Source organism: Corythoichthys intestinalis, chromosome 1 (genome assembly GCF_030265065.1).
Source record: "Corythoichthys intestinalis isolate RoL2023-P3 chromosome 1, ASM3026506v1, whole genome shotgun sequence".
Taxonomy (NCBI): Eukaryota; Metazoa; Chordata; class Actinopteri; order Syngnathiformes; family Syngnathidae; genus Corythoichthys; species Corythoichthys intestinalis.
In genome coordinates, this window is record NC_080395.1 from 71,336,434 (window position 1) to 71,360,860 (window position 24,427).

Genomic DNA, 24,427 nt, shown 5'->3' on the forward strand with positions numbered 1-24,427 from the left:
GCCTCCACAGTCACCAGATCTAAATCCAATAGAGCATCTTTGGGATGTGGTGGAATGGGAGATTCGCATCATGGATGTGCAGCTGACAAATCTGCACCAACTGTGTGACGCCATCATGTCAATATGGACCAAACTCTCTGAGGAATGCTTCCAGCACCTTGTTGAATCTATGCCACGAAGAATTGAGGCAGCTCTGAAGGAAAAAGGGGGTCCAACCCGTTACTAGCATGGTGTACCTAATAAAGTGGCTGGCGAGTGTATAGATAGATAGATAGATAGATATAAAAAACGATTTTATTCCAGAAAACAGCTCGCGTCATAAAACAAATTGTGTCAAACAAGTATGCCTTCTCCATTAATTGACAGGATTTCTTTCACAGGTGAACATTACCTTGAGGGAAACCTTCGATGGCTGTTACCACGGTCAACACATGAATTGTTATAAAGGCTACTGTGGATATGAGAGCTACCTGGATAGGCAAAGAGCCACACTTGACAGCAGCACCAACGCTCCAATCTATAACAGAAAATGGTGCGAAGCAGAAACAGTGATGACAAGAATTGTTCCATCCAACAGACCTTTCTCTATGCGGTACGACTTCTATGTATAATGTATTCTTCAGAATATAAGCCGCATGATCAATGAGTGAGATACATATGTTTATTGGGAGGTCATTTGTCCCTTTTTGTTTCACAATGTTATATGGGTAGTCCCCTGAATTACAACGTCCTCGATTTACAAGATTTTGTCCGCCATTTTTGTCTCCAGTCATTGCAGTACTTTATTTTACCTCACAGTATCTTATATTTTACTTTACTTCATTAACATGACATTTTCTGTCCTCACTAAACAGGAAGTTTTTCTGTTTGACAGACTGCAAATAGGGCAATTGTGCAATTGGTCTTCAAATGTCCATCTAGTCTGATCAATATGTAAATTTTGTAGATTAAATTAGCCTAACTACCTAACAAAAGTCCAGTATCTTAAATGCTAAGAAATGCTAACATGCTTACAATTCTCATAGCAAATTGCTCACATGTAACTCCACAAACTGTAGCTGTAAACTTAATTACAAATGCATACACAAACATACATTAGCTGAAACAACTTACAGTCTTATGTTGGCCAAACCAGAGAGCAGCTGTCCTTTGGCCATGTCAGACGAGTCTGCTCCTCAGTCCTTCAAGGCGACAGTTAGGCCAGACCCAACGCTGCCACCAGAGGGCAGTGTATCCGCCAACATTAAACAGAACACAATACTTTGGACTTTAAGTCTAATTATATTGAGATTTAGCGGTACTTAAAGGGTTAGTTCTGGTTTACGTGGATATTCGGGTTACTTCGCCAGCATAGGAACGGAACTCGTTCGTAACCCGGGGATTATGTGTAGTATTATTTATGGATTTGATGACTGGAGCCACTGAAGTTGCAATGGAACGTCCGCCTGACTTTGTCACATGCATTGTGGAATCAATTCCCACTTAGTGGCGGCGTGATGATTGTCTGTCTCTGTGTGTGTGCCCAAGGTCAGCTGGGATTGGATCCAACACCACACGACCCTGACAAGGATAAGCGGTGTTGAAAATGGATGAATGGATGGATGGTGTGAAAATGTGTTTTGATCACTTTATTGAAATTGTATAATACAATTAAGCTCCAACAAAATAGGTTCAAGGTCAATTCATAAATTATGCGCACTGGATAATAAATGGCCCTGTTCAATTATCGTATCGAATGTAATCCCGCAAATGGCAAGTCTGCGGCACCGCTGAGCACGCTCTCCTTCAGCCAGCGTTGTAGGATTCCGAAGGTACTCAGTCTGTTCCTCCTGCCTTGCTTCCATCTCTAGAGATGGTTGGGGTTGATAGTGGCCGAACCAGTTTTGGTGAAGGATGACCACTCGTTTTCTCCTCAATCATGGTTGCCATCCTACATCCCTACATCACTTTTGACATCACTGTAGCGCTTGTAAGAATTGGCAGCTTACTTTTCACTGTTTTTTTTCCCTGCACTCACTCAAGTCCTGTACCTCATACTGTATACCAGGGGTCAGCAACCTTTTTGGTGTGGAGTGCCATTTTCAAATTTTCTTTTCAGTCAGTGTGCCACACCAAGATTAATGACGCACATCCAAATTTTTATATCTGACAGAGCTGTAATTTTACTCCAATGGAAAAAAATCATACATAGAATTCGTATAACTACCATTCTTCTTTGTCAATTAACTAAAAAATAAATACATTTTGTAGAAAATATCAAAACTTGAAAATAAGTGCAACAGTTTTAATGAAAAATTAAGTGTTCAAATGCAAATTTCTGAGTCCCAAATATTTTTTTGCATTCAAATACGTTTTTTTCTATGATTTTTTTTTTTTAAATTTGATTTAAGTGATTTTTCTTTTGAAAATATTTTTTTATTGAAGCAAATTATTTTTGGATTGAATAATAAAGACACAAATGTCCTAGCCAAAATGTGGTCCAAACTCAAAACTACATTACTTCAATCAAAAAAGTTTAAATTAAAAAAAATTAAAAAAAACTTAACTAAAATTTAATAAAAAAAATTTAAAAAATAAAAAATCAAAGATAAATAGTTTTCAAATATACTTTAAAAGTTTTCAAAAATGTTGCATTCATACACATTTTTTTTTTAATGAAGCGACTTTTTCTTTGAATGAAAATATATATTTTGATTGAAGCAACTTTTTTTTTTTTTGGATTGAATAATAAAGACACAAATCTACCTCCATCGAAAAGGGGAACAGATGTGATTTTCAGTGCAGGTTGCTCACAGTACAGAGTGGGCTGTTTTAACCTTCATAGTCAGAAATGCCGACGCTTACATTTTGTCTTGTTCACTAGCAAGTTCAACAGTGCACAATATGCACAATTTTAGATTTTATATTACAAATATAAAAGACGCCTACCTTAATGTGATCCCTGGCCCTGTTTTCCATGAATTTTCATGTTTTGTCTCGTGGTGACGTTTGACACTTGTTGTGGGACACACAAGGCACAAACAGAGCTAGCAGAAGTAACCAGCCAAGCTAACCAGTTGTTACCGGCCTTCCCAAGAGTTCGTTGTCCCCTAAAATATGACCGGCTTACTAGTTAAGCGTAGAAGAAGTGGGCGTCTGGGCGAGGAAAAGAGGCAGAGAAGCAAGGTGTTGAGAGACAGTTGCGCAGAGAGCGCCATGAAAAGTGGCTGTGTATCCCACTGGTTTTTGTTTTGTGAATAAAAGTCTCCGGCAAAAACCCATCCACCGCATCACTGCATTGCCACCTCTCCGAAGTAAGCACCGGACGAATCGACGACAACGGGTCACGTTAATCGCCGGTCCAAGTGCAGATTGTTAACACAGTGTATTTCAGCCAGCTCTCCGATTGGTTGGCTTTGTGACACGTTAGTAGCCTTTGATGAATTGAGAGCGCAGAGAAAAAAAACGACAAGCGCAGGAGTCGAGAAATTGAGGAAGAGCTGGAGGTGCGCTCAAAATCCATTTTTGCTTGCATATAACACCATAGGCAGAGGGGGTGGGAGGGGCGCTCCCGTAAAGCCCTTAAGTAACAGGGCGCGTAACTGAAAATGTCTTGATTTCTGGTAAACAGGCGCATTGTATTTTTTAATTTTGCCATGCGCTCGCGTGTCACTGGTTAATCCTTCCCGTGCCAGTGCTGACACGCGTGTCATAGGTTGCCGACCCCTGCTCTATACAATCGTGGTGTCAGTAACCCACCCAATTGGAGCGTCGCGTTGCCACATCAAACACACCGATAGTCGCGCTGACGCATCATTGCAGCGCTGACAGTATTCCTATAATAGTTTTAGAACAAATGTCATTTCCTTAAGTCATTTCAGAATATACATTACGGTATTTACTTTGAAAGATCCGATATTGCTGCCGTTCTAGTTCCTGTTTGGTGCGTGCTTAACCGCAGGCATAGACTTCATAACCTGACATAACATTACACGGGAAACGGGGGCCTATTTTCAAAAACTTCAAATTCAAATATTTTCAAAGCCAAAGCTGCTACAGACCTAAAACCAAAACAGGCACCTACCTTAGTGTCAAGTTCAAAAATAGATCCTAGGTAGACATTTGTAAAATTACCCAAAAATAAGAGAGAGAGATGACACTCAGTTTTCTTGGCCAAGGAGAGCAAGGAGGGACTAGACAGTGAAATGCTAGATTACGCTGTTTAGTCACCAAAATTGATCTAAAACTAAACTCCTTGCTCTTTCTTTTATTGGGGGCTTGTCCTAACACATAAAGGTGCCGCCCGAAAGGGAGGGGGAAAGCAAGCTGGAGACACCCATGTGATTTTGATCGGTTATGTGTGAGCATGTAGGCGGAACTAATTAAATACACGTGTGTAAGCAAGGGCATTTAGATAAAGTGGTCAGAATGACCCAGACACTTCAGTTATGCAACGCTGCGGCCATGGAAGATGTCCTCGAATGGAAGATGTCCACGAAAGTCTAGACGTAAGATGCTGAAGATGTCCCAGAAGGTCTAGTTACGCAATGTTGCGGCCATGAAGCGAGGCAGTTGTCACCCCGACCCTCTTTAACACTTTATAACACTTAAACATTATTCTACAACCTAGTATATCAAGCGATAATCATTTACTGGTTATATCAATAAGAAAAAATATGTATTAGGTATATATGAGCACAAGCAAATATTCAATCAACCCTCGATAATTAACTCAACACTTAGCCATATATGAGCCTCCATGAGCAGCGGCATCAAAAAATTCAAAGTCGTTCCCTTATAAAATCCCGATTTTTTTTTTTTTATATAACACAACTTCAAATGGCTATAAAAGTCTCGGATTCTACACTAGATGCACAAAAATCCCCAAATGCAGAGATAATCACCTATATTTTCAGGATCAATAGCATTATTTAACATATCATAAGTTTTCAACTTCTTTTTTTTTTATTTACTGCAAGTTTTCAACAGCTAATAACTCAATCACTCAATTTAACATCAGAAACTTAATACTCGAGGAACACATGCAGAATCAATTATAAATAATAATGTCAATAGATGATTAATAAATTTTATAAATAATCACAACTTATAATAGAATAGAATAGCCCTTTATTATAGTGTAAAGCGCTTTGAGCGCCTTGAAAGGTGGAAAAGCGCTATATAAGTATAACACCACCAGCATTTATTATCATTGTACAATATATACTGTTAGCAAAAGAGGCTAGCGGCCGCCTGACGTAAACAGAACTTTTCTGACGACATATCTTGTGAACAAATGCTTAAATTCCGGAATTCTTCATAGATATGGACGTAAAACAGTCTCAAGTCTTGGTTAAAAGCAAAGAAACCGTGCAGTTAGCGTTTATTTTACAGATATATGTCAAAGTACAATAAACTCTATTAGTGAATGAAGCTAGCAGCCGCTAAAAGCAAAGAAACTATGCAGTTAGCATTAATTTAAATTAATATGTCGAAGTACAATGCTACTCTATTAGTGAATGAGGCTAGCGGCCACCTGATGTAAACAGAGCTTTTCTGGCTATCATTCTTGTTGATAAATGCTTAAATCCAGGAATTCTTCATAGATATGGATGTAAAACAGTCTCAATTCTTGGTTAAAAGCAAAGAAACCGTGCAGTTAGCGTTTATTTTACATATATATGTCAAAGTACAATAAACTCTATTAGTGAATGAAGCTAGCAGCCGCTAGTCAGTTACGAAAATTAGCCGACTCTATGTGTAAACAAAGAAGAAAATTCCTGCGAATAAATGCTTCAATCTCTGAATTCTTTGTAGATAAACGTAAAACTGTCTCGATTCTTTGTTAAAAGAGCAAAAAAACGGGCAGTTACGCATCTATTTTACGTATATATGTTAAAGAATGATGCAGTAGCGGTTCATGTTCTCCCTTTTTTTTTTCACAACGTTTCAAAATGCATACATGGTAAGAAATCATAATATTTACCTGGAATCCTCGATCAAATCACTCCTGAGACAATCCTTCCTGTTTGTATGCGGTATAGCTTTCGTAGTTCATAAAAAATCCAAGCTTGAATCCAGCTTAGACATGAGCGTGTGCTGTCTTCGCTTAACTATACTAAATGAAGCTCGGCCCCCTTTGATAAGGCGTGACGCAAAGAATGACGAAGTGTCACGTCAATAGGTAATGAAGTCTATGCCGCGGGGCTTGATCTGGCCGCAGGTTGACGGAAAATAGACCTCGTCCGTATTTTAGTTTTGACGGACTAGAGAGGCCAGACTCAGAGGAGAGGCGGATCAAGATCAGAGCTGAGCGGATCATGTGGACCATTTCGTACTGATTACAATACAAACATATTTGTTGGGTCGTTCGGAACGCAGCTCAGTGCAGTGCACATGCACCAAGTGGAATTTGTGGGTCATGCATCTAATCAGTTCAAACAGGTTCCATTCATACTGTTAAAAGGGGAGGCCAGAATAACTTCTTAAAGAGCAAGTGACTGGCCTGTGAGGGACAGAGGATTTGTCTGTTTATTAGCTGCCCAATACCTATTGGCCACATATGTTCACGAATAAATCGTTTAAAAATCATACAATGTGATTTCCTGGATTTTTTAAACATTTTGTTTCTCATGCTTGATGTGTATCTATGATGTGAATTACAAATATATTTTATCTTTTTAAATGGGTGAAGTTGAATATTTTTAAGTTCCCCCATACATATAGGCCCACAATGGCTCAGGCCTTCTAATCTATTCAGGGAGTAATCCTCCTGCTGCCCATAAATAGCTGGGATAGGCTAAAGCACAACCATGAGACCCTTGCGGAATGGAAGATGAATGAATGAATAAATATTTTGTAACTTCTCAGATCAGCAAGCTGTTGCTGGATTCCAACAAGGAACTACCTCTATAGTTGGAGACTACTGACCGCTCTGGATTTGGGTACAAGATCTGACACAGGAAAGCCAAACAAATCACCAGTTATTGGCACGCTACCTTTTCTTCGGTAAATGCAAAGCAACAAAACATTCAATAAATACCATTATTATGGTATGATAGAAAGTACATATACTGTATGTATAAACATATATTGTATTTGTTACAAAGAATCAAATTTGCAATCATTTCTTCTTGTTTTCTCAAGGGTTCCTCAAAATTGCCCACGGAGGTACAAGCTAATGGCCTTTGATGCTGATGGAGATCAAGTACGATGTAGATATGGAATTCTCAGGAATAGAGAATGCAGCTCGTGCAGTCACCCTGTAGGCTTTTACCTGGATCAGGTTTGTTGGACACCCGAGGGCAGTATGGAATACAAATGTTACTGTTTAGTGGAGTGTTTAACTATAAATTGTTTTTAAAACCTTTCAGCACTCTTGCACATTGTACTACAACAATACCCATAATGATACTAGAGTTTTTGGATTTGAATTGGTAGTGGAGGACTTTCCAAGACACCCCATTACACTCTCCTATAGTGATGGCTCCTATTCCTACAAATCTCCTCTAATGTTCAGGAGAAAGAGGCGGTATATTAATCCATACACATCTTCGTGGACAACTAACACAAGTACCACCATCCCATACTGGTGGTCGCAAACTAGAGGATCAAATATTACAAGCTCTGAGACGACAACAGAAGCAACCACACCGTGGCATCGAAGACCTACAAAGGCACACCCAAGGTCGTGGAATACAAGATCGACAACAACAGGACAAACCACTACAATGCAGCACCATACTACAACTCCTCGACCTGCCCCAAACACAATGATACCTACAACAACAAACTGGGCGTTGTGGACTACAAGATCAAGACATGCCATTACAAGGCAGCACCGAACCACAACATCGCCAACGAACACTCCTCGACCTACAGCCGCAATGACAACCACGACTGAACCTCTCTACCTTGGAACTCTAGCTCTCAGCAAACTACCCTTGCAATTCTCCTTATTGGGTGAGCATGGTCTTAGTCTTTGAAGAAATGCTTTGACAATCTTTGCTTGACATCGTTTGACTACATGTATGGAAGAAGGTGTTTTGAGAATCTGATTGCCAGCAGCTAATAGGCAATGAACAAAGTAACGAACATGAAGGAAATATAGTAGAATACAGGTAGTCCCCGGGTTACGACGTAGTTGACCTACGTGATTTCGACTTTACAACGCCGGGTCTCGTCCTCCGGGTCTCGTCCGCCATTTTGTCTCCTGTTGTTTTTTTTTTATACCTAAAAGTACCTCACAGTCTCTTATTTTTTACTTCACTTTATTATTATGACATGTTCTGTTGTTCAGCTTGACAGAAAGCAAACAAGGCATCTATAGTTTTTGAAACTTTTTACTTCTTTCACTTTTGTCGTAACATACACACACACATTTTGAACATTTATGTTCAAAACTACACACATTTTAACAATCAAACACTTGACACAAAACAAGTGGTGTTCAAACATCCATCTAGTCTGATCAAAATGTAAATTTAGTAAATTAGCCTAATTTGCCTAACAAAAATCCGCTATCTTAAATGCCATGAATGCTAATGTATTTACAGTTCTCATAGAAAATCCCTCATACATAACTCCACAAACTGTAGCTGTAAACTTAATTAGAAATGCATGCGGCAGAAAACACTTAGGTGACTTGAAGTTCCACTCTGACACCCCCAATTTCGCCAAATTTCAAAATTGTCCAATATGCATGCGTGATACATAATTGGAAGGCTTAATATCTCAATTTTCTGGGGGAAGAAAAATTTTAAACAGGAGAGCATTAAAAAAAAAAAAAAAATTAAACAGCCAAACCCTAACTGGAGGTGAGAGCATGAAAGAGCACAATTAAAGACGCCATGATTTTAACAAGATATTATCGCATACTTACAGTGTATCACAAAAGTGAGTACACCCCTCGCATTTCTGCAGATATTTAAGTATATCTTTTCATGGGACAACACTGACAAAATTAATATTTGACACAATAAAAAGTAGTCTGTGTGCAGCTTATAGAATAGAGTTAATTTATTTCCCCCTCAAAATAACTCAAAATATAGCCATTAATAGCACGCCCGTCTCATCATACCATAGGACATGGTTTCAGTAATCCATGTGCTTTGTTGACATGTCTTCAGCAAACTGTTTGCGGGCTTTCTTGTGTACCGTCTTCAGAAGGAGCTTCCTCCTGGGGTGACAGCCATGCACACCAATTTGATGTAGAGTGCGGCGTATGGTCTGAGCACTATCAGGCTGACCACCCACCCCTTCAATCTCTGCAGCAATGCTGACAGCACTCCTGTAAAGGGTCACATGACATTTTGAAGGGAAAATGACAAGCAGTACTCTATTTGGACATTTAGAGATGCACGTAGTTTCTAGGGGGTGTACTCACTTTTGTTGCCAGGGTTTAGATATTATTGGCTATATTTTGACGTATTTTGAGGGGAAAATAAATTTACTATATTATATAAGTTTCACACAGACTACTTTCATTGTGTCAAAGTGTCATTTTGTCAGTGTTGTCACTTGAAAAGATATAGTTAAATATCTGCAGAAATGCGAGGGGTGTACTCACTTTTGTGATACACTGTACCTCTTTTCGATCCAACAACTCCATGTAGCATGTATCATTGAGTGTCAAGACACAGCTGTGATTGGCCACAGCTGGATTTTTGGGGGATTTTATGGGTGAAACATGGTAATATAACAAGGGTCGCGATGCAGAAATTGCAGACATCAAGGAGTGGTCGAGATTTTCTTTTTCAAATATTTACCCTTTTAAACTTTGTTTTTTTTTCAATTTTTCTTTGTTTGGGATCGATTATCATCCAACATATCGCGGAAAAATGCAACAGTAACAAATGAGGTATGATATCCGTGATTTATTTACAGACACGTTTTTTTTTCATTGTGCTGTAATTTGCTAAAAAGTTTAAAATATGCCAGTGAATATTATTAATAATAATAATATAATATAATATATTATTTTTTCAAGTCGTTTTTTTTTTTTTTTTTTACTAAATCTTCGAACTCAATTAATGAATTTTAATTAATAAATATAATGACCTTCTTTTTATGGCTGGGTTGAAACAAAAGCGGTTGCGCGACTTCTGTAAATGGGGGTCTCCAGGGTAAAACGGACAAATTAAAAATAGTTCAGGGGCTTAATGCACTATGAATCTGCTATGGCATTATATATACATATTGTTCTATCAAACACAACAGTTCTTTTGGCTTAAAATACAGCAGTTTATTTTAAAGTGGGGTGCAAGAGCAGAAACTGCTTTTTCAGTCTTGTCTGTGTTTTCCGCCATACGCAAACCTGTATTAAGTGAAACAACTTACAGCCTTATGTGGGCCAAACCAGAGCGTAGCTGTCCTTTATCCATGTCAGACGAGTCTGCTCCTCAGTCTTACAAGGTGGCAGTCCAGCCAGACCTAACGCTGATACCAAAGGGCAGTGTATCCTCCATCATTAAACAAAATACAGTGGTACCTCTACATATAGTACAAAGTTAATTCGTTCCAGGGCCTTGTTTGTAAGTCGAAATGGTGGAATGTTGAGCAGGATTTTCCCATAAGAATACATTATAATTCCATTAACTCGTTCCACAGCCTGAAAACCTACAACAAGTTCTTAATAAATACTGCAAATATTGCAAATAGCAATTACACAGAGCAAAACAAATAAATTATGAATAAAAATCGGGATGAAATATAATAGTAACAATAATAATACCTGTAATAATGTAACGAATCGGGCTCTTTAATGTGGTAGATGTATAATTGTGTGTTTTACCTGAACGCACCGTGTGGTTGACGTGTCAGAGTGAGGAAGGACGTTTTACTTTCACTTTACATGTTCAGCTGCGACGGATAGTAGGCATGTTGTGTTGCAGTTCTGAAATGAATGATCAAAAACCTAAGGAAGCTGGCGATTTCTTTGGCGAAGTTACAATAATAATAATTATCACCTTAACTTATAAAGACTGGCGAACGGAAGAGGACCACCAGGATTATAGATCGTCTACGGCTTAATTTTGAGCCATTTCACGGATGTGCAAACCACACTCATATTTGTCTCTCGTCTTTCTTCATTTCAATAGTAAGCCTCCATTTTTACCTTTATTCACCACCTGCACTGAGATTGTTGGAACCCATGTTGATTTCTCTCAAGAAAATCTGCCATGCGTTCGTCTTGCGGGAAAACAAAGTAACTGCGGCGCTGTCTAAAATAGTCGTATTTGAGCATTTTGTCGGATGTAGAAACAAATGGCTAGTCAAATTTTTGCTGTCGAAAAGATCGTGTGTTGAAGCGATCGTATGCCGAGGTACCACTGCACAATGCTTTTAGACATATTTTGAGATTTAGGGGTACTTAAAGGGTCAATCCCGATTTACTTGGAAATTCGGGTTACGTTGCAAGCGTAGGAACGGAGCTCGTTCGTAACCCGGGGACTACCTGTATACTGTATAAAACATGATCAGAATATCTGATTCTTAGCCTTATTTAAATGACTCATTTTTGGAATCTCAGTGGACCCTGATATTCCATCATGTGAAGAAGGACTTTACATACCACGTTTTCAACATCCAACACCCGAGAATGGACAACATATCTATGCAGAGGTCAACAAAGAGGTGGAGATCAGAGTCAAGGCGAAAGCTACGCAATCAATGTAAGTGAAACCGCTAAAAGTGTTTCGTGATGTCATGGTTGGGGAAAAAGCAAAAAAAAGTAGACCCAAATCCAGGAAGAAGGTGAGGCAAAGCAGGAGTGTAAGGTACTGCCAAAAAGACGTCTTTAAAAAAAGGCAGAGAGAGAAATATGTGTGTTAGCAGCTATCGATTATTTAAGTACCGTATTTTCCGCTCTATAAGGCGCACCTAAAAGCCTTAAATTTTCTCAAAAGCCGACAGTGAGACTTACAGTGCCTTGCAAAAGTATTCGGCCCCCTTGAACCTTGCAACCTTTCGCCACATTTCAGCCTTCAAACATAAAGATATAAAATTTTAATTTTTTTGTCAAGAATCAACAACAAGTGGGACACAATCGTGAAGTGGAACAAAATTTTTGGGATAATTTAAACTTTTTTAACAAATAAAAAACTGAAAAGTGGGGCGTGCAATATTATTCGACCCCCTTGCGTTAATACTTTGTAGCGCCACCTTTTGCTCCAATTACAGCTGCAAGTCGCTTGGGGTGTGTTTCTATCAGTTTTGCACATCGAGAGACTGACATTCTTGCCCATTCTTCCTTGCAAAACAGCTCGAGCTCAGTGAGGTTGGATGGAGAGTGTTTGTGAACAGCAGTCTTCAGCTCTTTCCACAGATTCTCGATTGGATTCAGGTCTGGACTTTGACTTGGCCATTCTAACACCTGGATACGTTTATTTTTGAACCATTCCATTGTAGATTTGGCTTTGTTTTGGATCATTGTGCTGTTGGAAGATAAATCTCTGTCCCAGTCTCAGGTCTTGTGCAGATACCAACAGGTTTTCTTCCAGAATGTTCCTGTATTTGGCTGCATCCATCTTCCCATCAATTTTAACCATCTTCCCTGTCCCTGCTGAAGAAAAGCAGGCCCAAACCATGATGCTGCCACCACCATGTTTGACAGTGGGGATGGTGTGTTCAGGGTGATGAGCTGTTTTGCTTTTACGCCAAACATATCGTTTTGCATTGTGGCCAAAAAGTTCAATTTTGGTTTCATCTGACCAGAGCACCTTCTTCCACATGTTTGGTGTGTCTCCCAGGTGGCTTGTGGCAAACTTTAAACGAGACTTATTATGGATATCTTTGAGAAATGGCTTTCTTCTTGCCACTCTTCCATAAAGGCCAGATTTGTGCAGATTTGTGATTGTTGTCCTATGGACAGACTCTCCCACCTCAGCTGTAGATCTCTGCAGTTCATCCAGAGTGATCATGGGCCTCTTGGCTGCATCTCTGATCAGTTTTCTCCTTGTCTGAGAAGAAAGTTTGGAAGGATGGCCGGGTCTTGGTAGATTTGCAGTGGTCTGATGCTCCTTCCATTTCAATATGATGGCTTGCACAGTGCTCCTTGAGATGTTTAAAGCTTGGGAAATCTTTTTGTATCCAAATCCGGCTTTAAACTTCTCCACAACAGTATCTCGGACCTGCCTGGTGTGTTCCTTGGTTTTCATAATGCTCTCTGCACTTTAAACAGAACCCTGAGACTATCACAGAGCAGGTGCATTTATACGGAGACTTGATTACACACATGGGATTCTATTTATCATCATCGGTCATTTAGGACAACATTGGATCATTCAGAGATCCTCACTGAACTTCTGGAGTGAGTTTGCTGCACTGAAAGTAAAGGGGCCGAATAATATTGCACGCCCCACTTCTCAGTTTTTTATTTGTTAAAAAAGTTTAAATCATCCAATAAATGTTGTTCCACTTCACGATTGTGTCCCACTTGTTGTTGATTCTTGACAAAAAAATTAAATTTCATATCTTTATGTTTGAAGCCTGAAATGTGGCGAAAGGTTGCAAGATTCATGGGGGCCGAATACTTTTGCAAGGCACTGTATATATGAATCTATATTGAGCCTCAACAGGTCTTCCAGCAACTCGGAGCGCAGCTCCAGCTAATGGATGTATAATGTATCCCCAGCCTCTACTGTAGCGCCTATTCCACTGTTTTTCAACCAGTGTGCGGCGGCACACTCGTGTGCTGTGAGAGATTGTCAGGTGTGCCGCGAGAAATTGTCCAATATTGCATTTTTTCACAAGGCATTGCCAAAGTCCCCCTGTCTCATAATTCTAAGCTTTTCAAGCCTAACTGCTATATTAAAAAAAATAAAAACGAAGAGAGACTGAGAGCTGGTAAAGAAGATTCCTGCCAGGATATCGGCTTTGTGTTCATCTAAACAGGCTGAAGTCACACTGAGTAAGTATAAATCCTGAGAAATTATTTTATAATCAAATATACTGTTCAGTAAGTAAGTTTGGGACATTTTTGGTTTGTGGTGTGCTGCGAGATTTTTCCAATGTAAAAATGTGCCGTGACTCAGAAAAGGTTGAAAAACACTAGTCTATTCTATGCACCTTAGAATGCGGTGCGCCTTATACTGTATATGATAAAAGTTTTAACATAGGCCATTCATTGAAAGCGCCTTATAATGCGGTGCTGGGATTGAGAGAAACCGACTGATCATAGAATTTCATTGGGAATACAGAGAACTCCAGATTTCAGTACATGAAATAAAGCTAATCCAAACACACACAAACACAGTCCTGTAGGTCAACAGCAACACGGATTCTGACACAAACATCATTATTCCAGCAGGTTAAATATCAGGTGTTGCACACTGGGAGAATAATTTTATTTAGATCATTAGAGATCATTGGCATACATTTTATGCTAAGAATTCTGAAATAATCCCAGTTATTTATTGTATATATTTGTCATTTATGCGATAAAAATGAAATGTCCTGACTAATCCAGAGACTTCATAATATATTGACATGACATATTCCCTATTCACTGCGTCACACTTTCCTGAAGGGGGCCATCCTACACTCAGATTCATTTGTTAACAGTCGGTCACATGCAGCGATCTAACGCCGGATTTAGGTTGAAAACTATGAAAGCTGTACTGCATACAAACAGGAAGGATTGTCTCAGGAGAGATTTGTTCAAGGATTCAAGGTAATTATTATAATTTTCCTACAATGCATGCATTTTGAAACGTTGTGAAAAATCAATGGGAGAAATTAGTCGCAACAGCATTGGCCTTATACTTCACAATATTTACGTGGAACAACTGCTAACTGCTTAGTTTTTTGCCTGGAATGGAGACTGTTATATGTCCATATCTTTTAAGAATTCAGGGATTTAAGCATTATTCACAAGAATTTTCAAGGCAAAAAGCTCTTTGTTCTAATAAGAGGGCCGCCACAATCATTTGAAGACTCGCAGCACATTTGACATATTTACGAAAAATAAATACTAACTGCCTGTTTTTCTTTTTTTTATTGCTTTTTTTTTTTTTCCTTCTTTTAACCAAGAATCGAGACTGTTTTACGTCCATATCTATAAAGAATTCAGGGATTTAGCATTTATTTACCAGAATTTTCAACAGAAAAAGCTCTTTGTTTACATATGGCGGCCGCTTTGCTTACTGACTAGCATTATAGTTCGCAATATTTACGTAAAAAAATTGCTAAGAGCACGTTTTTTTGCTCTTAACCAAGAATCAAGACTGTTTTACGTCCATATCTATAAAGAATACAGGGATTTAAGCATTTATTCACCAGAATTTTCAACGAAAAAAGCTCTTTGTCTGTGATTCCACTCGGTCGGCTTTGACGGCCACGCCAACGATGCAGGCCCCCTATCAATCGGCCCCGTGCCCTGTCAATATATTATGAGGTCAATGACTAATCATTCTGTTTTGAGCATGGGTAACAACAACAAAATGTTTGTTTCATTTTTGTAATCATCCAGAATACATGACATCATTATGAGTGGACCAAGGAATAGCAATAAGCACAGAACCACACACAACGAGTTCGTCATAAGGTGGATCCCGAAGCCTGGCGATATAGGTGGACACTTCCCACTGTGTTTTGCTGTCGAATCAGGGTTAGTCTCTGTTTGAAACTGTTATGTTTGCAAATATTTAAACGCAATTCTTATATATTGTAATTCATCCTAGGCTTATTTTGCCATCTCCAATTCCAACTATTATTATACTATTATTCCCACTATTACCCCAGGTCAGTAAGTAACTGAAAACTAAGGAGGTAAAGATACTGGCATCATCACGTATTTTTAAAGGAGCAATATGTAAGATTGGTGACCAAAAATGGTACTGTAACCAGGATCAAAATATTGAAGCGCACAACATCCCCTTTTTTCACTTCTGCGAAGTTGACCCCACATCAGATGCAAATTTACATACAAATGATGTCAATCGTTTGTGCTACGTTCGTGCTGTAAAAAGTTTCGTTTCAACTGCTATCGTTTTTGAGATATTTACAATTATTTTATGGGTCAATTTGAGGTCAACTAGCCCCCTATTTTGATTAAAAATGGCAAAAAAAATTGTGTCAATCGTTTATACTTTCTGCTGTAAATATTTTCGTTTATGCAGCTATCGCTTTTGAGATATTATTTCGAGTGATGGCGTCACGCTACCCCCCCCCCCCCCCCCCCCCCCATCTGCGGCGGCACAGAACCGCAATCGTGCCATTCATTTGTGCCAGGTTGTGATGTAAAAATTTTCGTTCGTGCTGCTATCGTTTTCTAGATATTAAGTCATTTGCTCCCAAAAACGTATAAATACGTTCTATTTTTAATTGTTTCAGTGTCCCGAAAACATATTTATACGTGTTTTATGTTTGTTTGTTTTTTTGACAAGAGGCATCTCTAGGTTCTAAACTGCAATGCACAACGCTCAAAACTCATTTTAAAGCAATAAAACTGGCCACTGGAGGGCAGTAGCGCATTTTGTAAGAACTCATCTCGGGCCAAGAAAGGAAGTGAAGAAAAATAGTCAGGAAATGGAAATTGAAGGGGTCTTGTGAAGACGTGTGAGAATTTGAGAAAAATGTGGAGAACGATCGGGGGAAAAAAGGCAAACGACACTGGAGGGAGTGTTTTGAAAAGAAAACGAAAGCATCGTCAAAGAAGGATAAAAAAAAATCTATCTTGATGAAACAGACGGTGACAGCCACAACAGCGTCAGGTTCCACACGCGTTCTGCAGAGCTCATGTTGCGTTACTCCTGAGCCCGAGGTTGAAACCAACGATAAAGATGATGGAGATGATGGAAAAAAGTGAGACCGATCTTGATCCGGACTCAGCAGATTACTGGGAACCACCTCATTTAACCGGGAGCAGCCGAGAGCCTTCCCCGTTGTTATGTGCGCAAATAGTTCAACTGTTCAATAGTTTTGTTATGTGTAAAGAAATTGTTACTTTGCGATCAAAAGCTCTATTTGTCTTGTTGTTTATGTTATTTTGTAAAAGGAAAACATTATTCAGATGTTTGGGATGTAACTAAAGCACAAAATAGTTGTGTTCAAGTCAAAGCTATGTTTGAAATGTATGCTTTCACAAAAAGCTCAGTTTCTCTGTTTTTTCATTAGAAATTGGAAAATTGCACAAACTAAGCTATTTTCTAATGCTGATTTCTAAAGAATGGAATAAGATACTGTATGAACTAACTTTTATTTTCTGCTGAAAGAAGAGAGTCTAATCTTTCTTTTGGTGGGTTCCATGTGTATATAGCAATAGAACAGAATAGAACAGAATTTTCTGTGAGCCTTGCAAAATCAGTCAAAATCCAGTAAAACAGCTGGGAGTGAAGGGCCTTGCTCCGGTAAAAATGGCTGGGAGTGAATTAGTTAAGATATTCATTTCGAGTGATGACGTCAATCGCAACCCCTGCGTCGCGGCGGACGGAGCGTACCAACTCTCTCAATAACAGAGGGGTGTCCCAACAACTAGCGCAAACGTAGCACTAACCAATGGCATGTCACGTCATCACTCGAAATTAACATCTCAAGCCACCAGGGGCGCTGGAAGTTACTCACAGCAGGGGGTGCTGATCTTTTTTATATTTTCCCATCCAAAAACAGCCGTTTCTGTCCAAATTTGTCATGCTCACGCGTTTTCTCCAAACAAGGCGTGCACAGTGCCAGTACATGCCCATGCTGTATAGTTTATGTACTACTACTGGGCTACTACAAAGTCAGTGTTCCATTTCACCTACAGTGTGTGTGTTTTTACAGCACAAACAAGCACAAACGTAGCACAAACCATTGACATCATTTTGATATAAATTTGCGTATGATGGGGGGCCAACTTCACAGAATTCCTTTCTTCCCATTTTGGTAGTGAGATAACTGCTTGGCAATGGAGAATCAAGCTCCGTTATCATACCAATGTTGCATTTCAATCAGAAACTACAAAACGCAATTAGCTTTGCTGGGCAGGTTGGTTAACTTGTAGTACAAGTCCACACAAGTACACATACTTGTAGTACAAGTTCTACAGTACTACAAGTGTGAAGATTAGTTAATTAATTACAAATATAACATTAAGTACACGTTCTTGTAGTGTTAGTAAATGTACTTTTAGTACAAGTGCACTGTGACATACTGTATATTCATATATTTGTCTTATTTCTCCAATATTAGTTTACAAAGCCTAAACAGAGCTCTGGCAACCTGGACAGAGACAAAGAACTGATCTCGTAAATGGCTGATTGGTGGAACATGGGCAGGACATCTGATGTAAACACAAAATCAAAACAATAACAACTTTTACGGGCTGACAATTGACTTTTAAAATGAGAAAAACTCTAAAGTGGGGGTGTCCAAACTTTTTGCAAAGAGGGCCAGATTTGGTGTGGTAAAAATCTGGGGGGCCGACCTTGGCTGACTTCCTTTACGTAGAACAATATATTTATGCAAATTTTAGCAAGCCACTCTGCACATTTGCTTAATTATTTTTTTAAATTAATAATTTCAACAATCTCGCAATTAGCCTTTGTGGCGTTTTCTTTCGACTCTCGGGCTCTTGTGAAATACCGCTGCGTAAAATTAAACTACCTTCAAGTTGATTCAATTTGTCACTACGTATCTTCCCAATTTCCACCTATCCTTGAAGCGTTGGCCGTCGCAGTCAAATTTTTTGTTGTTGATTGTTGCCATTTTAGAAAATTGGGAGGGTAGGGTCACACGGGGTATGTTGATGTTGCTTAGAGTGCTGCTGCCTTTTAGTGGGTAAATGAGGAGCAGCATTTAGTGTGCAAACTACTTCATATGCTGGTAGCAGTACTGCTGACCAATTTATTAAGTCTGTGTGCGGGCCAGACGCTATTGATTTTATGACAGAGGCTGGGGGCCGGATGAAATTTGACCACGGGCCGCATTTGGCCCCTTTGGACATGTCTGCTCTAAACTAATGAGAACCATTTTAGAAGTATTTCCACCCAAAATATATGTACGTTTCTTGAATGTCTCTTGAAATATCATATTTAATGACTAATCTAAGTGCAAATCTTATTGTACATATTGCTCCGCTAATATTATAAAATCTACAGAGTACATGTCTAAATTGATCTAATTTAAGACCAATAATTAAAGGGACACTCCAGTGGAAGTCAGCCTTAATAAATAATTTGACTGGGTCAAAGAAAGAGTGTTATTAACCAGCCAGCCAATTCTGAAATAAAACAATTGCTAACTATATTTAATAAGTCTTCAAAATCAGGAAAAATAAGACTGGCCCAAGTCTCTTGTATACATAAATGTCTACTTGTTACAATAGCTTTTTACAACAATGTGGATTATACTTGGTTTAAATCGTTTCCACGTCTCATTTACCACAGCAGCAAGGCTTTGTAAATGTAAGAGGAAGCCTCTCTTTCATCAGCAGGGCTTTCCGAGAGCGAAACTGCCGGCCGGCGTTTAGCAGCGACCCCAGGAAGCAAGCAAGCAAGCAATTATGGTTCCTCGTGCAGTAGTTGCCAAAAGTAAATGCGTACGGTCAGTAACAGTTCGCTTGACATTTATCTGACCCTTCGCTGACTGTACGCATTTACTGATGGACAGTGTCAAAGGAAGGAGCTCCCTGCCTTGCTGCTCGTGGCTCGCCATCTGCTATGCCGTGCATAATTACACAAAGCCCACATTACGTAAAACACATATGAACTTGGCCGGATGTATTTTGGTGACGGAAGTTGTCATTTTTCCCGCTGCTACACGGATGTAATGTTTTTCAGCGGACCCTTGGCAGAAATGAAGCCAACCACAATGCATTCAATGTCGGCCCCTGCTACACGAAATTATGTATTTAGGGGACTGAGGGCTGTAACTTGGGGGCACAGCTTGATGGCGAAGTAAATGTAGAAGCTGCAATTGTGCTGAGCGGAAAGCCAGTGACAGCGCATCAAGTTCTTATTTTGTGGTGGAAAGCAAGAGCAGACATTCGGCATTCAGTTCTTCTCAGTCTTAGCTCATTTTGAGCATCAATCTCCAAACATTTTATGTATTTAGAAAGAAATCATCAACATGACTTGAGTGTTCCTTTATGTGTAGTACAGTATTTGAGATTTTCTGTCATCGTAATTATTTTGGCTTTATTATCAGTACTATTTTAATGCGCTCACCAATTGTCTGCAGGCCCAATCCAGTCTATCAATCTGAAATGAGGTGTGTGCTGATTAATGTAAACAAGAAGACAGGTGAGTCATTAATTAGCGAAAAGTATTTAGAAGCATACAACGTGAATGCAGTTCCATACTCATGACAGTGTCATGTCATCATTATGACGGTTTTATGACAGTCTTAGGACGCCACTGTCAAATAAAGTGTTACTAAGTATCATTATCATCACTTTCCACCCCTGAGTTTAGGGCTAAATTGTAGGAACAAAGAGGTGAAAATTATACAGTATCTATCCTTTTCAGTTGAAGCCAAGGTGACGTGCTATCAGTCCAGTATGAAAGTAGAAGTTGAGAAAGCGTCACTCAGTGGGATCCATGTGGAAAACCTACGTGTCAATGATGCCAGCAACATTCTGTGCAATCTCCAGACAAACTCCAACAGCACACATGTAGTTGGAATCATCCCCCTTAACTCTTGTGGCACTCTTCTGGAGGTAACAACGAAATGTATTTAACCATTTCCTTTTATTCTCCTTGAACTTGGGCTTTGAGAACTGAATCAGTAACTTTTTTTGCTCTGCAGGAGGACGAAACATACCTTATTTTCAAAAATGAAATAACAACTATAGACGACCCCGATGACTTTATCACCAGGAAACACAGACTGGAATTGGACTTTGAGTGCCAGTATCCGAAACGAGGAAATGTGACCCAGACTTTCCTCTCACACAGAGAGACGTTCATTGTTTGGGAAAAGGGTTTCGGCAGGTTCACCTATCAATTCGAGTTCTACCCGAATGACCGATTCCAAAGCAGGATTAGTCCAAACTCATACCCTCTAGAATATGACCTAGGAAAGAGGATTTACATGAAGATAGAAGCCTCCTCCTCCATCAACAATACAGAACTTTTCGTTGAATCGTGCAGAGCTGCTCCATATGACAACCCTAACGTTCGGCCGACTTACTCTATCATTGAAAATGGGTAAGCTTACACCTACAACCCCTAGCAAAAAGTATGGAATCACCAGTCCCAGATGAGCACTCATTCAGACATTTTATCATGGAGAACAAACTCAGATAAAAAGCTTAAAAAAAATAATGAATTAGTTCAAAAGTGCAACACTTTAGCATTCAGAAACACTAAAAGAAATGAACCAAAAACATTGTAGTGGTTAGTAAATGTTACATTTATAGAGCAAGTGCAGGGAAATGCATATAGAATCACTCCATTCTGAGGGAAAAAATGGAGAAATGAGAAGCAAACAAAGAAACAACAATCAAAACACATCTCGAGTATTTACTAGCATCGCTTCTGGCTTTATGACAGCTTGCAGTCTCTGAGGAATGGACTTGATGAGAATTCTTCATCAATTTGGTGCCATTTAGGGGAGAAAGACTCATCCACTTAATGGCATGGCCTGCAAATAGCCCAGATCTCAACCCTATTGAAAACCTGTGGTAGAAATTGAAAAAAATGGTCCACAGCAAAGCTCCAACCTGCAAGGATGATCTGGCAACTGCAATCAAAGAGAGTTGGCACCAAATTAATGAAGAATACTCATAAAGTCCATGCCTCAGAGACTGCTTATAAGCTGTTTTATAAGCCAGAGGTGGTGCTACTAAACACTGGAGATGTGTTGTTATTTCTTTGTTTGTTTCTCATGATTCCAGATTTTTTTCCTCAGAATGAAGTGATTCCATATATATTTCCATGCACTTGCTCTATAAAAGTAACATTTACTTACCACCACAATGTTTTTAATTCTTTTCTTTTAGTCTTTCTGAATGCTAAAGAGTTGCGCTTTTCAACAAATTCTTTTTTTTTTTTTTTTTCAAGCTTTTTATCTGAGTTTGTTCTCCATGATAAAATGTCTGAGTGAGTGCTCGTCATAGACTGGTGATTCCATACTTTTTGCTAGGTGTTCTAGCTCATCAATTGGGTGGATTGCTAATGAAATCTGGACTTTGCTTCTTCTTGAGACCACTTTGTTTGGAAATTGTTGAATGAATTACATAATCCAATGGCGAGTCAAAATAAGATTACATATCGCATTCAGATATCTCTCAGAATTTCAGCTACTTACTAGATGGACTATAGCTAATTCGTATGCAGGATCAAATTATAAATGAGCACAGTTTTGATTTGCCTTAAATAGATTTTACTAGTGACTATTCCTTTCCTAATAGTTGTTAACAGTTAAGTTTGAAAACCTCAAATTTTCGTATGCAGGATCAAATTATAAATGAGCACAGTTTTGATTTGCCTTAAATAGATTTTACTAGTGACTATTCCTTTCCTAATAGTTGTTAACAGTTAAGTTTGAAAACCTCAAATTTTCCATGTGTAACTAGCAAAGGTGGGTAGAGTAGCCAAAAACTTTACACAAGTAAGAGTAGCGTTACTTCTACTCATTACACAAGTAAATGTACTGTAGTCATCCCTAAAATTTACACAATTACAAGTATTCTGTGTAAAGAACAATCAAGTGCTTACAATGCTTAGGACTTCCGACTGCAAGCTTGTGTGTGGTCACGTGACTGTATTGTTACGTCTGATTGGTATGATGGAGTCGTGTGATTGTTGTTGCAACGTGAAATTGATGAATCTGGTATAACCATTGTCTGTGGGCACCGCTGGCAAATACGAAGCAGAATCTAATATGTAGAATAAAGAGGAACAAAGTTACGATTCTAGTGTAGCCCAAAGTAGTGCAGTAAGAGTAGCGTTTATTGTTTTTATTTCGGCTTTTCCCTTCAGGGGCCGCCACAGTTGTTTCCATCTAAGCCTGCCCTATGCTCTCACACCAACTACCTTCATGTCCTCTTTAACTGCATCCATAAACCTCCTCTTTGGTCATCCTCTAGACCTCCTGACTGGCATATGGAAACTCAGCATCTTTTACCAATATACTCTCTCTCCTCTGGGCATGCCCAAACCATCTCAGTCTGGCCTCTCTAAATTTATCTCCAAATCCTTTAACATGCGCTGTCCCTCTGATATGCTCATTCCTGATCCTATCCATCCTGGTCAATCCCAAAGAGAACCTCTGCATCTTCATCTTTGCCACCTCCAGCTCTGCCTCCTGTCTTTTCCTCAGTGGCATTGTCTCCAGACATTTACGTACATAGACCTTTCATTTTAGCTGAAGCCCTTCTATCATACATCACACCAGACATGTTTCTCCACCCATTCCAGCCTGTTTCTTCACTTCTTTTCCACACACTCCATTGCGCTGGACTGTTGAGCCTAAATATTTAAATTCCTCCACCTTCTTGGTCTCTTCTCCCTGTTGCCTCACTCTTCCACTTAGGTCAGTGGTATCCAAATTATTTCACATACGGCCGCAGTGGGTGCTGGATTTCGTTCCTACTAAACAAGACGACATCTTTTCACCAATCTGGTGTCTCACATGTGTAATCAATTGACTGCAGTCAGGTGCTGCTTGTTTTGGCACAAACTTAATTGGTTAAACTGTCTGTGCTCGATTGCTAGGAACAAAAACCAGGACCCACAGCGGCCCTTGAGGACAGGTTTGGACACCCATGACTCAGGTCCTCCTCAATTACACAGTTTTGCAATGGCTAACCTTCATTTACCTTCTTTCCGGGGCAAACCTCCATACTTTTAGTTTCTCCCCACCTGTTCCCTGCTCTCACTACAGAAGAAGTGGAACAGGCGACTGAAGAAAGTAGACAAGAGTAGAGGGAACTACGGCGTAAGGTGAAACTAGAAATAGCAAAGGCCAAACAAGGGGCTTACGAAGACTTGCATGGGTTATAGGTTAGACATTAAGGAGGGAGAGACTGATCTATACAGGTTGGCAAGGCAAAAAGACAGAGATGGGAAGGACGTGCAGCAGGTTAAAGTAGTAAAGGATATGGATGGAAGTGTGTTGACAGATGCCAGTAGCGATGGAAAGAATACTTTGAAGAGTTGATGAAAGAGGAAAATGAGAGGGAGCGAAGAGCAGAAAATGTGACTGTTGTGGACCAGGAAGTAGCAAAGATGAAGAGTGGAAAGGCTCAAGGTACAGATGATATACCCGTGGAGGTATGGAAGTGTCTAGGATAGGTAGCAGTAGAATTTCTGACCGGGTTGTTCAACTGGATCTTAGATAGTGAGAAGATGCCTTAGGAACGAAAGAGAAGTGTGCTGTTGCACATTTTTAAGAACAAGGAAGACGTGGCAACTAATGAGGAATAAAGCTGATGAGCCACACACTGAAGATATGGGAAAGTAGGGCTGTGAAAAAATATCGAAATGGTGATATACGTATTGTGATACTTTGCATCCCAAAAGGTTAT

The 24,427-nt window shown here is 39.4% G+C and overlaps 1 protein-coding gene across 1 annotated transcript in view; it reads left to right on the plus strand.

The window, feature by feature from the left end:
• The first annotated feature begins 386 nt into the window (after window positions 1-386).
• The window catches only part of LOC130922448 (uncharacterized), a 32,636-nt gene continuing 8,595 nt past the window's right edge, over window positions 387-24,427 (plus strand). The window contains exons 1-9 of the mRNA XM_057847290.1: window positions 387-592; window positions 6,850-6,987; window positions 7,126-7,264; window positions 7,353-7,941; window positions 11,510-11,651; window positions 15,449-15,586; window positions 20,137-20,198; window positions 20,424-20,614; window positions 20,704-21,104. Of these exons, the coding sequence (XP_057703273.1) occupies window positions 432-592; window positions 6,850-6,987; window positions 7,126-7,264; window positions 7,353-7,941; window positions 11,510-11,651; window positions 15,449-15,586; window positions 20,137-20,198; window positions 20,424-20,614; window positions 20,704-21,104 (1,961 nt within the window). The 5' untranslated portion in view covers window positions 387-431. The remainder of the gene's footprint in view (window positions 593-6,849; window positions 6,988-7,125; window positions 7,265-7,352; window positions 7,942-11,509; window positions 11,652-15,448; window positions 15,587-20,136; window positions 20,199-20,423; window positions 20,615-20,703; window positions 21,105-24,427) is intronic.